The sequence below is a fragment of the Poeciliopsis prolifica genome, unplaced genomic scaffold (genome assembly GCF_027474105.1).
Source record: "Poeciliopsis prolifica strain line A6 unplaced genomic scaffold, Auburn_PproV2 SCAFFOLD003, whole genome shotgun sequence".
Lineage (NCBI taxonomy): Eukaryota > Metazoa > Chordata > Actinopteri > Cyprinodontiformes > Poeciliidae > Poeciliopsis > Poeciliopsis prolifica.
Genome location: NW_026562378.1, coordinates 14,452,130 through 14,464,397, shown reverse-complemented (window position 1 = coordinate 14,464,397; position 12,268 = coordinate 14,452,130). Strand labels below are relative to the sequence as shown.

General features: G+C 40.0%; 1 protein-coding gene and 1 long non-coding RNA gene across 3 annotated transcripts in view; one reads left to right on the top strand and one right to left on the bottom strand.

The window, feature by feature from the left end:
• LOC129353985 (sodium- and chloride-dependent GABA transporter 2-like) overlaps positions 1-12,268 on the top strand; it is a 29,233-nt gene that overhangs the window by 15,045 nt on the left and 1,920 nt on the right. For both annotated transcript variants that reach the window (XM_055023443.1, XM_055023452.1), the window contains exons 13-14: positions 8,836-8,936; positions 9,478-9,648. In XM_055023443.1, coding sequence (XP_054879418.1) covers positions 8,836-8,936; positions 9,478-9,648 — 272 coding nt within the window. The remainder of the gene's footprint in view (positions 1-8,835; positions 8,937-9,477; positions 9,649-12,268) is intronic.
• Positions 240-1,702, bottom strand: LOC129354120 (uncharacterized). Its single transcript, XR_008605121.1, has 3 exons — positions 1,084-1,702; positions 452-501; positions 240-350 (listed from the first exon to the last, which is right to left on the bottom strand). It is a non-coding gene; the product is annotated as an uncharacterized LOC129354120 (long non-coding RNA).

Sequence of the window (12,268 nt, the reverse complement as noted above, 5' to 3'; positions counted from 1 at the left end):
TCAAATTTTTAAGTTCTTAACAACAGTGAAAGAATACTGTTCAAATAAAACCAAAAATTGAAGACTCAATTTTTAACCTAAAAACATTACTAAAAATAACAAACAAAAGCATAAAACAACCAAAATAAATTAACATATGTTTAAGAAAGAAAAGTGAAAAAAAAGTTACTCTGACAATAAAAACTGATATTTACCATACAAACATCAAAGAGACGCAGGTCCAAGAGCTTGTTCCAATGTTGGCCAAAAAGGTTGAACTGGACTTCCAGTTCATGGGACATGAGGAATCGCACAGCTGGTTGTATTGTGTCATCTAAGGATGCTCCTCCAATTTCTGTAGCCATGGCAACCTTAAGTACAATGACAATAACAGGACAACATTTTGTTTTTGTTCATCAGTTTGTCATTATATCACTCTTATGTGCTTAATTTCACTAACATATTAATCTACCTTTTTCAAATCATTATAAAGTGATCTTCACACGCTGATCCTCTTGAAGCCTGCAAAAATATATATGTTATTAGTGCAATATAACATTTAGACTTTTCAAAAAAATAAAAAAATTAAGGCAAAACAGCCTTTGTATAGATTAACTACTGAAGCCTTATATTGTAAACACTGAACAGTTTTGCAATTATCCTAATTTCTTTGTTAACGTGACAGGACTAAGACAGTAGTATTACTCTTAAGAGAAGTTTAGAAAATCACTATAAATGTAACTAATAAAGCCTAAAACATTGTACATATAAAAAAATTAGAGCTACAATTAAATATAAGTACATTTCACATAACTGCTAGCTAAATATTGCAAAAATATCAAAAAGAATTTCTTCATCTTTCAATATTTGTTTCAGGCTTGGCCACTGATTGACATGATGGGTTTCAATTTACGGACCCACATGCAGTAACCACACGTTGGATAGGGATGAGTGAGTGATTTATTTACAACAGGACAAAATAAAATCTATTTCCCGGACATCAGCGGAAGGGTGAGGACCACTCGACCAGGTTGGCCTGAAACGAGAACTTAGTTATGACGGGCTTAGAATGAGTGATCGGAGGGGAAACAGGAACAGGCTTACTTCGGTGCGGGTCTTTCGAGGCGTGGGTGTGAGATGCCAGGTTCCTGAGAGAGGGTGTGCAGCGGTTCCGAAGGTAAATGCGAGGTGGGAATGGAAGAGAGCTGGAAACTCGAAGGGTGGAGTGGAGGCAGTGGAATCGGCGGAGCGAGCAGGCAGGTATTCACTGGTGAGTTCTCGAATGAGGCGACAAAACCCCTAGGATCGAACAAACACAGAGACCAGGTGACTTCTAGTAGACACAGAAACGTTCTCAGAAAACTGTTCACAACAGGAGAGGCCAGAGTGACTACCGGTGTATGCAACCATCTAGCATACACCAGTAGAATCTTCAGTCAATCTAGCGTAGACTGAAGATTCTGCTGCTCCTCCACCTGTGCCAAGCTCCATGGGCTCCTCACAAAGATCCTCGCTGAAATAAGATGCGACACTCGCACTCACATACACACACAGGAACCCTGACACTGATGACTACTCTAGACCAACACAATAGCGGCAGATTGAAATAAACTCTGACATAACAAAACGCTTTAAAGTGTCACACAACAATTAAAAAAAGAATTTAAAAATATGAACTACAATGCCTTCATCCTATTTACAAAAAACCTTTTAGGCCCAATATACTGAAACCACATGGGCCCCATATAGTGTTCCATTTCTGTCCCATGCCCAGTTAGCCCACGTTAATGCTGAATTGGGCCCATACATTTAACCCAATTGAGCCAACAATATGGGTCCCATTTCGGTTAACCTTTTGAGCCTCACGCAGTTGGCCCAGATAAAACCCATGCCCTCTTATCATTACCTATATAGGCCAAAGCTAAACGATTCAATGCAGTTTTATTGAAAAAAACGACAATAATAATCTTGCATGGGTCCCAGCCAAACCAGCCTGAATCCATACATGAGACCCACCCATGCATGCTGATGTGACTGTGAGAAAGATTATTAAAAGCCCAAGTACATAGAATGAAAGCACAATAGTTACTCTTTTTAAATCATACAAATGGTTTTATTGTGTCCAGACACTTTGTAACAACCTCTGCTAGCAACATAGATTCTTCAGTGAACCGATTTCATTCTGCCTCGTTGGCGCTCAAATGAACCAATGGCAGCTCAACAAATAGAATGGCGGCGGTATTTGAAAATGGTTTGGCCCACAACGCTGCGTTTGAAATCGGTCTGCACTAAAATCTGCTTATTGTGTGTAGCTGTGTGTGTTAGCAATATCAGAAAAAGTATCACCCTAAAGAAAAGCAAAAATAACAATAACAATTAAGTCTCTTTTGGGATACTGTCGTCCGATTTGTTACGAGCAACAATTTTTTTAACAAGCGATTTAAAATCTCTCCCTAAAATTTGGTACTAGGTAAAACAGAAGAAATGTACTTACAGATTCTTTCGTAGATCAGCCAACAGGCAGACTCCGCGCCAACGGACTGATGAAGAGAACAGGCTTGATTTTGAAACCCCATATCCATCCGCGGGTCATTTTACGTTTTCCAAGAAACACAAGATTAATTTTTGAGAGTGCTACATCGGTTTAACAAATGTAAAACCGATGTAGCAAAAGTTCTCAATGTAAATAAATACATTTCGTTGTCCTCCTTATTCAAATATGTTTTGGAACTATTTTCTTCAGTGGATGTGTAAAGTGCCTACCGGTACTTCAATTCACCAACCTTTATTGGCAACGGTGCCTCAGAGCAAACAATGAACAAAAAGGTAATTGGAACCAAATGAATCATTAACAGAAATGTTACGTTTTTTTATTTTTTATTTTTATTTATACTGATGACTTGGAAAATGTTTGCAAATATATGAAAAAACAGATGCTCAAAATTTTACTCTTGTCTCTCACTTGCTAATGAGTTTTGTTTATTTTCTAAACATTTTGTGATATTTTTCACAATGGTCTGATCTGAACTATTTGTCCAAATAAAAATTTAAATCTTGCTGCGAACAGGCTGCAGTAAACTCTATGGATGTCTAAACATCCAATTGATAAAAAATAATAATAAAAATAAAATAAAAAGTTATTATTATTAAAAATAAAACAAGGACTAAAGCTCAACCATGACCACTCTGTGCTTAATTTTGAGTAAGCACCAGAATATGAGTTTACGTATATATTTCAAACAGATTATTTCAAAAAAATGTTTTAAGACATTCAGACTGCAATAATAAAATGAAAAAAAAGTTAGGGGTTCAAAGTGTAGCAAGAGCAATACTGAACTGGCTTTTGCTTTGACATACAGTGAAAAGTTTGAAAGTGACAGGGTAACCACATTGTCGATTAAAATGTTCTACAATTTTGTCCCATTTAGACCATGAAAAAAAGTACTAGGGGCTACATTTCCTGCCCAGGTCCAACCCATGTATGGTTAGCCCATGCTCATGTCATGTTAGTTTAATGTGGACAGCCCACATTGGGCTTCTCATGTGGGGCCCATGATACTGAAACCACATGGGCCCCAAATAGTGTTGCCCATTTCTGTCCCATTTCCAGTTAGCCCACATTGTTGCTGAATAGGGCCCATACATTTAGCCCAAATGGGCCAGCCCATAGGGGTCCCATTTTAGTTAACCATATGTGTCCCATGAGGTTTGCCCAGATAAAACCCATGACCACTCATTACCCATATGGCCTACTACAAACCCAAGGGGGGCCCACTCATGCGTACTGGCTTGGAGACTGGACTGGACTGTTCTAGCATAAAATAATAACATGAAAAAATGTTAAGGGTTCAAAGTGTGGCTAGAGCAATACTACTGAACTGGTTTAAAAAAATAAAGCATTGTAGAATTATTTTTAATGTTTTAATATCCTGGTCCTCTGGAAGCCTAGTGTTTGTAAATGAGCCAGGCATAGATATCACACAGTGAACATGTTTTAGGTTCAAACATTAGGAAGACATGGATGTTCTGTTCTATCAGCAAAATATATCCTTGGGTGATCTCCAAGACGAGGTCACCTTCGTCCTGGAGACCTCGACAATGGTCAAGGTCACCAACCTTTACTATCGTCGAGGTTTCCTACAAGGAAAAAATTAAATTCTACAATTTACCTTACATCAACTCCATTAGAGGCCAGCTGAGTAACAATTGCCTTGGCAAAGACTATAAAGCTGACATCTCGGGTAATTCTTTCCAAGTTTTGAGAATCTTGCTCTTGCAGCTTTTGCTTTGACATACAGTCAAAATTTTGAAAGTGACAGGTTAACTACAGGGGTTGGACAATGAAACTGAAACACCTGGTTTTAGACCACAAAACTTATTAGCGTGGTGTAGGGCCTCCTTTTGAGGCCAATACAGCATCAATTCGTCTTGGACAAGTATGGGGCCAAGGGAATGCCATGATATGGCAGCCCACACCATCAATGATCCACCCCCATGCTTCACTCTGGCATACAACACTCTGGCTGGAATGCATCTTTGGGCTTCTCCACACCGTAACTCTCCCGGATGTGGGGAAAACAGTAAAGGTAGACTCATCAGAGAACAATACATGTTTCACATTGTCCACAGCACAAGATTTTCGCTCCTTGCACCATTGAAACCGACGTTTGGCATTGATACGAGTGACCAAAAGTTTGGCTATAGCAGCCCGGCTGTGTATATTGACCATGTGGAGCTCCCGACGGACAGTTTTGGTGGAAACAGGAGAGTTGAGGTGCACATTTAATTCTACCGTGATTTGGGCACCGTGGTTTTATGTTTTTGGGATACAATCCAGGTTAGCACCCAAACATCTCTTTAAGACAGCTTCATCTTGCATCCACAGTTAATCCTGTTAGATGTGGTTCGTCATTCTTGGTGGTATGCTGACATTACCCTGGATACTGTGGCTCTTGATAATCACAAAGACTTGCTGTCTTGGTGAACAATTTGCCCTCTTTTGAACTCCAGTATGTCCCAAATAATGTTATGTGCATTGCAATATTTTGAGCAAAACTGTGCTCTTACCCTGCTAATTGGACCTTCACACTCTGCTCTTACTGTTGCAATGTGCAATTCATGAAGATTGGCCACCAGGCTAGTCCAATTCAGGCATGAAACCTCCCACTCTAAAATAAGAGGTGTTTCAGTTTCATTGTCCAACCCCTGTACATTGTTCTACAATTTTGTCTCATTTAGCCCACTTAAAAAAGGACTGGGGTCTACATATCCACACCCAGGTCCAACCTGGGCGTGGATATGTACTGACCACACTGAACCCACAGTGGGTTCAGTGTGGTCTGCCCACATGGGCTTCCCATGTTGGGCCCATGATACTGAAACCACATGGGCCCCATATACTGTTGCCCAGTACTATCCCATTCCCAGATAGCCCACTTAAAAAAGGACTGGGGCCCACATATCCACACCCAGGTCTAACCCATATATGGTCAGCCCATGTTGATGTCATGTGGGTTCAATGTGGTCAGCCCACATGGGCTTCCCATGTTGGGCCCATGATACTAGAACCACATGGGCCCCACATACTGTTGCCCAGTACTATCCCATTCCCAGATAGCCCACTTAAAAAAGGACTGGGGCCCACATATCCACACCCAGGTCTAACCCATATATGGTCAGCCCATGCTGATGTCATGTGGGTTCAATGTGGTCAGCCCACATGGGCTTCCCATGTTGGGCCCATGATACTGAAACCACATGGGCCCCATATACTGTTGCCCAGTACTATCCCATTCCCAGATAGCCCACTTAAAAAAGGACTGGGGCCTACATATCCACACCCAGGTCTAACCCATATATGGTCAGCCCATGCTGATGTCATGTGGGTTCAATGTGGTCAGCCCACATGGGCTTCCCATGTTGGGCCCATGATACTAGAACCACATGGGCCCCACATACTGTTGCCCAGTACTATCCCATTCCCAGATAGCCCACTTAAAAAAGGACTGGGGCCCACATATCCACACCCAGGTCTAACCCATATATGGTCAGCCCATGCTGATGTCATGTGGGTTCAATGTGGTCAGCCCACATGGGCTTCCCATGTTGGGCCCATGATACTGAAACCACATGGGCCCCATATACTTTTGCCCAGTACTATCCCATTCCCAGATAGCCCACTTAAAAAAGGACTGGGGCCTACATATCCACACCCAGGTCTAACCCATATATGGTCAGCCCATGCTGTTGTCATGTGGGTTCAATGTGGTCAGCCCACATGGGCTTCCCATGTTGGGCCCATGATACTAGAACCACATGGGCCCCACATACTGTTGCCCAGTACTATCCCATTCCCAGATAGCCCACTTAAAAAAAGGACTGGGGCCCACATATCCACACCCAGGTCTAACCCATATATGGTCAGCCCATGCTGATGTCATGTGGGTTCAATGTGGTCAGCCCACATGGGCTTCCCATGTTGGGCCCATGATACTAGAACCACATGGGCCCCACATACTGTTGCCCAGTACTATCCCATTCCCAGATAGCCCACTTAAAAAAGGACTGGGGCCCACATATCCACACCCAGGTCTAACCCATATATGGTCAGCCCATGCTGATGTCATGTGGGTTCAATGTGGTCAGCCCACATGGGCTTCCCATGTTGGGCCCATGAAACTAGAACCACATGGGCCCCACATACTGTTGCCCAGTACTATCCCATTCCCAGATAGCCCACTTAAAAAAGGACTGGGGCCCACATATCCACACCCAGGTCTAACCCATATATGGTCAGCCCATGCTGATGTCATGTGGGTTCAATGTGGTCAGCCCACATGGGCTTCCCATGTTGGGCCCATGATACTAGAACCACATGGGCCCCACATACTGTTGCCCAGTACTATCCCATTCCCAGATAGCCCACTTAAAAAAGGACTGGGGCCCACATATCCACACCCAGGTCTAACCCATATATGGTCAGCCCATGCTGATGTCATGTGGGTTCAATGTGGTCAGCCCACATGGGCTTCCCATGTTGGGCCCATGATACTGAAACCACATGGGCCCCATATACTGTTGCCCAGTACTATCCCATTCCCAGATAGCCCACTTAAAAAAGGACTGGGGCCTACATATCCACACCCAGGTCTAACCCATATATGGTCAGCCCATGCTGATGTCATGTGGGTTCAATGTGGTCAGCCCACATGGGCTTCCCATGTTGGGCCCATGATACTAGAACCACATGGGCCCCACATACTGTTGCCCAGTACTATCCCATTCCCAGATAGCCCACTTAAAAAAGGACTGGGGCCCACATATCCACACCCAGGTCTAACCCATATATGGTCAGCCCATGCTGATGTCATGTGGGTTCAATGTGGTCAGCCCACATGGGCTTCCCATGTTGGGCCCATGATACTAGAACCACATGGGCCCCACATACTGTTGCCCAGTACTATCCCATTCCCAGATAGCCCACTTAAAAAAGGACTGGGGCCCACATATCCACACCCAGGTCTAACCCATATATGGTCAGCCCATGCTGATGTCATGTGGGTTCAATGTGGTCAGCCCACATGGGCTTCCCATGTTGGGCCCATGATACTGAAACCACATGGGCCCCATATAGTGTTGCCCAGTACTATCCCATTCCCAGATAGCCCACCTAGTTGCTGAATAGGGCCCATGCATTTAGCCCATATGGGCCAGCCCATATGGGTCTCATTTTAGGTTAACCATATGTGTCCCATGCAGTTCGCCCAGATAAAACCCATGCCCACTCATTACCCATGTAGCCCACATCAAACACAAGTGGGGCCCACTCATGCGTGCTGGCTGGGTAAGTACTCTGTAAAGGACTGGCAAGAGGTGTTCTAACCAGAGAAGGAGAAGGAGAAACCTCTGGCAACTCTGGAGGAGCTTCAGAGATGCACAGCTCTGCTGACTAATAATGAGTTCAGTAACTTTAACCGAAAAAGTTTCTGATCGCCTTAATATTAACTTGTACCTAGAACCAGCAGTTTCAGTGGTATTTGTCATGGCCACCAGCTAGTCATAAAACAGGATAATGCAATTTATTGACACATCAAAGTTATATGAGAATTTAATAACATTCCTTTAGATAAGGCTTTATTAGAATGCCACAGATAACATTGTTGGTTTTGGATAGTAATGACCTCTGTTTGAAGCTCTGTCTCCAGCGTCAGAGTTTCAGAAAGCTGCGTGATAAGGTTACAGAATCTCATCAATTCTTGGAATGCATGTGTGATCTTATCCCGGATGTGCTGCACCCGATGCCATTCGCTGAGGACTGTTCAGGTTCTTCAGCGTCTTCCACCTGCTGCTCCCCATAGAGCAGCGATTGCTGCGGTCAGTCAGCAGTTTTGACAAAGTGTTCTGATTGTGTTCCAGCTTACAAAGGACTTTCCTGGGATAGCTTGACACATGTGAAGTGTTAGTTCATTGTAACGTAATTCTAATACAAAAATAGAGAGCAACTAAACAGGAAATGTAATTTAAACCACGATCAAATTGACAAAAACAGTCAAACTATTTCATATAAAATTTAAACATAAGTATTTATTGGATCAATTTCTGACTCAGGATGCACATAACATGATCAGATTTCCTGACTCCAGAGAGACACACTGTCTGTGCAGCATTTGTCAAATTTGCATTTGAAGCTGAGATTTCATATGCAAATGTGCACACATTGCTAGTATACTATTAAAGGCATTCTTGTTGCAGTTTAATGTGAAGAATAAGATTTAATCCATCTTACTTTAGACATGCTTTAAATTTTGTATTTAGTGCTCTGTGCAAAATGCTTTGGTTTCTGATTTTCGTGAACAGGTGCAGATCGTCTCTATGATAACATTGAAGACATGGTTGGTTACCGTCCATGGCCTGTGATGAAGATTTGCTGGCTTTACGTAACACCCACTGTGTGTCTGGTGAGTCAGTAAACGGTGAAGAAAGTACATTTTGTCCCTTTTTTGTCACACTTAGCTGTTGCAAGTTATTGAATTTATTCTAATAGAAGACAAAGATAACCAGAGAAAGTCCAAAAAGTGATACATTATAAAATCAAACATAGACTGATTAAAAAAATAGGGCCTTTTTAAATAATTATTTCAGTAGAAGATTATTCTATGGATTTTTCTGATGATTTTTGAACACTTTTTTGCAGGTTTTTTGTTTAACAACTTAAGTCGTTTTTTTATAGTGTTAGAAATACATTGAGAGATGCAAATAAACCAATAATTCAGTTCCCTTTTTAAACAAGAAGATAAATTATGTTCAAATTTGTTTGATACCATGAAAGATTTATGTCTGATAAAAAGCATATACAGAAGAAATTGGTAATAGAAAGGGTCATCGCTTTTCAGTTATAAAGGAAAGCACAGAATAAAGTTAGAAATATTTCTGAGGAAAAATATTTTATGTTTTAATAACACAAACTGCAAGAAAAAACTATGCATTTTTTTTTGTCAGGGTACCTTCATCTTTTCTGTGGTGAGATACAAGCCTCTGAAGTTCAATAAAACCTACATCTACCCTACCTGGGCCTATGCTTTGGGTTGGTTCCTGGGACTCTTCTGCGTTCTCATGGTTCCACTGTGGATCCTGTTTAAGCTCACTCAGATGGAGGGAACGCTTTTGGAGGTATGAATTTGTAAATCCAGTTTTGAGCTTGCATATAATAACTCACTTTATTTGAGAAGTATGTTGAAGAGATGCAACAGTCACTGCAGCTTGAAATCGGCCTATTTTTCCTTCATCGACTCCAGTACATGAGACTTCGTGTCCTGCAACTTTTAGACATGCATCTGTATCATCATTGTCCAGAAAGCGCCTAATAAGTTAAGTATTTTGAAGTAGTGACACATATAAAAATTGCAGGGCTCCAGCTTTCAGGACATTGAGGCAAAACTAATAACTCCAACCACTTTCTAACTGTAAATAAATCAAACATCAGCATGTATTGTCATGCATATTTTTTTAATTCAATAAAGGTTAGGTAAATGTTTATGACATGTGCAGCAAAATTAATAGTAACACATTCTACGATTACGTTTAAAACATCCAGGAACTCCATACGAAAAGTTTTGCACCACTGCACGGAAAATTATGTAAAGCTATGAATTAATTGAGATAATCTTCAAAACTATTTTCTCTATTAAGAAAGCTGCAGTATTTATTTATTTATTTATTTATTGTATGATTACAAAAAATGTAGCCTGTCAAGGTCGCAATCAGTCAAAGCAGATCTCAAAGGAAACTGGAAATGTGTGTCATCCAGGAAAAACTGAAGGTGATTTCCCCGACTCTTGTCTCTGGACAAAACAAAACACAAATAAGAATGTGTGTGTTTGTTGACTGAGGCCCAGTTTGCACTTTGGATGGCTGCAACAGCTGGACAAACAAACTCTCACATTGCCACATATTTTTGCCTTTAGAAGGGTTTGATTGAAAAGGTCCATTTAAATGCATTAACTTGTTATATTTACTTTTGTCTTATTTAATAATTACTTTTTCAATAACTGAATTTAAAATGTGAAACATGTCATGTACATTCATTACACAATAACTAGTGAATTCATGGTGTTTATTTTTGTCCATTTAGAATATTTTAGTTTGCCAATGCAAACTAAAATGAATTACTGAAATATGATAAGGGATAGTTTAGCAAAATGGAACAGATAAAATCACATTTTCCAAAAGGCACAGTCACTCATTAGGACATTTCTGAAAACAAACAGAACCCACTGATAGTCACAGCTTTGTAATGACTTAGATATAACTCTACCTAAAGCATTTTATTTAGATAAAACACTTAAATCTCATTCTTCACGTTGATTATTCCTGTGCTGATCAAGTGAACCAAATTCAATTTTATGAGCTTTATAATAACGATTTTTTTTTTTTTAATTAGAGACAAAGTTTTTCCTGCAGGCTCAGCAGAACTAGTGTGCTTAATCACAACATTAATACCACTGCTTAGATTGTTAGGCAAATAATTTTAATGTTAAGATTCATGGGGTGCTGATACAGTATCCAAGGTCACAAAAGTCACATTAAATTAATCTTTTCCCAATTAGCAATTGGGAAAAGATTAATTATTAATTATTAATTAATTATTAATTATAATTATTAATTAATTATTTTAGTGCAATAAATATTGCACTAAATCAAAAGGAGCGATCTTTGACTGTTCCTCTTTGCAGAATTTCCCTGTGTTAATGTGTATTACTGTGTTTTTTTCTCCTGATATCTGGGGTCATGATCCTGCTTAAAGTCACAGAGACAATCCATCTTTAATTTTCTACCAAATATTTATTTGAAAACCTTAAAGTTCATGATTACATGCATTCTTAAAAGGTTCTCCAGCTATTTGAAAAGAATAAACAGACCCACAGCATCATACATCCTGTTCTGTATATAACAGTGACTGTGATACTCTTTTCCACACAGTCATTGTTGATTTCCAAACACTCCAGGAGTGTTTGACCCCAAAAGGCTCAGAGTCGGACCCTGTTCACACCTGGTGCTAACTTGCATCTTGGCAGATTCAGATAAATGTAGGCAGGGTAAAGGCTGCCTACATTTGTGGTATTGAAATTCACTCTTAATGATCTGATCACATTTCTCTGCTTTACATGCAAATAAACACATAACCGCATCCCCTTGTCAACAACACCACAAGCAAGTCTGCTAATGTTTTTATGAAAAACAAATACATAAATTTCCATTCTTGAGATTAATCTGAGTCACAATGATATAGGAGAACAAGTAATGCAGGACAGTTTTAACACATATGAAAAATTACAACCTTCAACACACAAGCAGAAATCATGACAGCTCTACACATTTTTTTATTCCTAACACTGTCTTGTGTAATAGTGAATAATTTTTCTTTTTTTTCTTTTTGTTTTTTTATACCAGAGATAAGGAATTTAACTATAGCTATCCAAACAGCTTCATTGAGCTCAGAAAAAAACTTAGCAAAGTTCATAACTTTCTTACCCAAATCTCTTCTATTTTTTATGAGGAAAATCCCAACATAAAGTTTTTTAAAACTTAACATAAAAACTGAAAAATGTTAGAATATTCCAAGAATAGTGGAATAATAATAATAGGAATCTTAGGTGTTAAGTTATTTTAATTTTGCTAAAGGCAGTGTTTGAGTTTTTGACCCACCCATGTTTATAATAACACCGCTGCATGAGAGTTTCATGAGTCTGAAACATCCAGTTGGCTCATTGAGAGCCTCTACTGGGTGCAA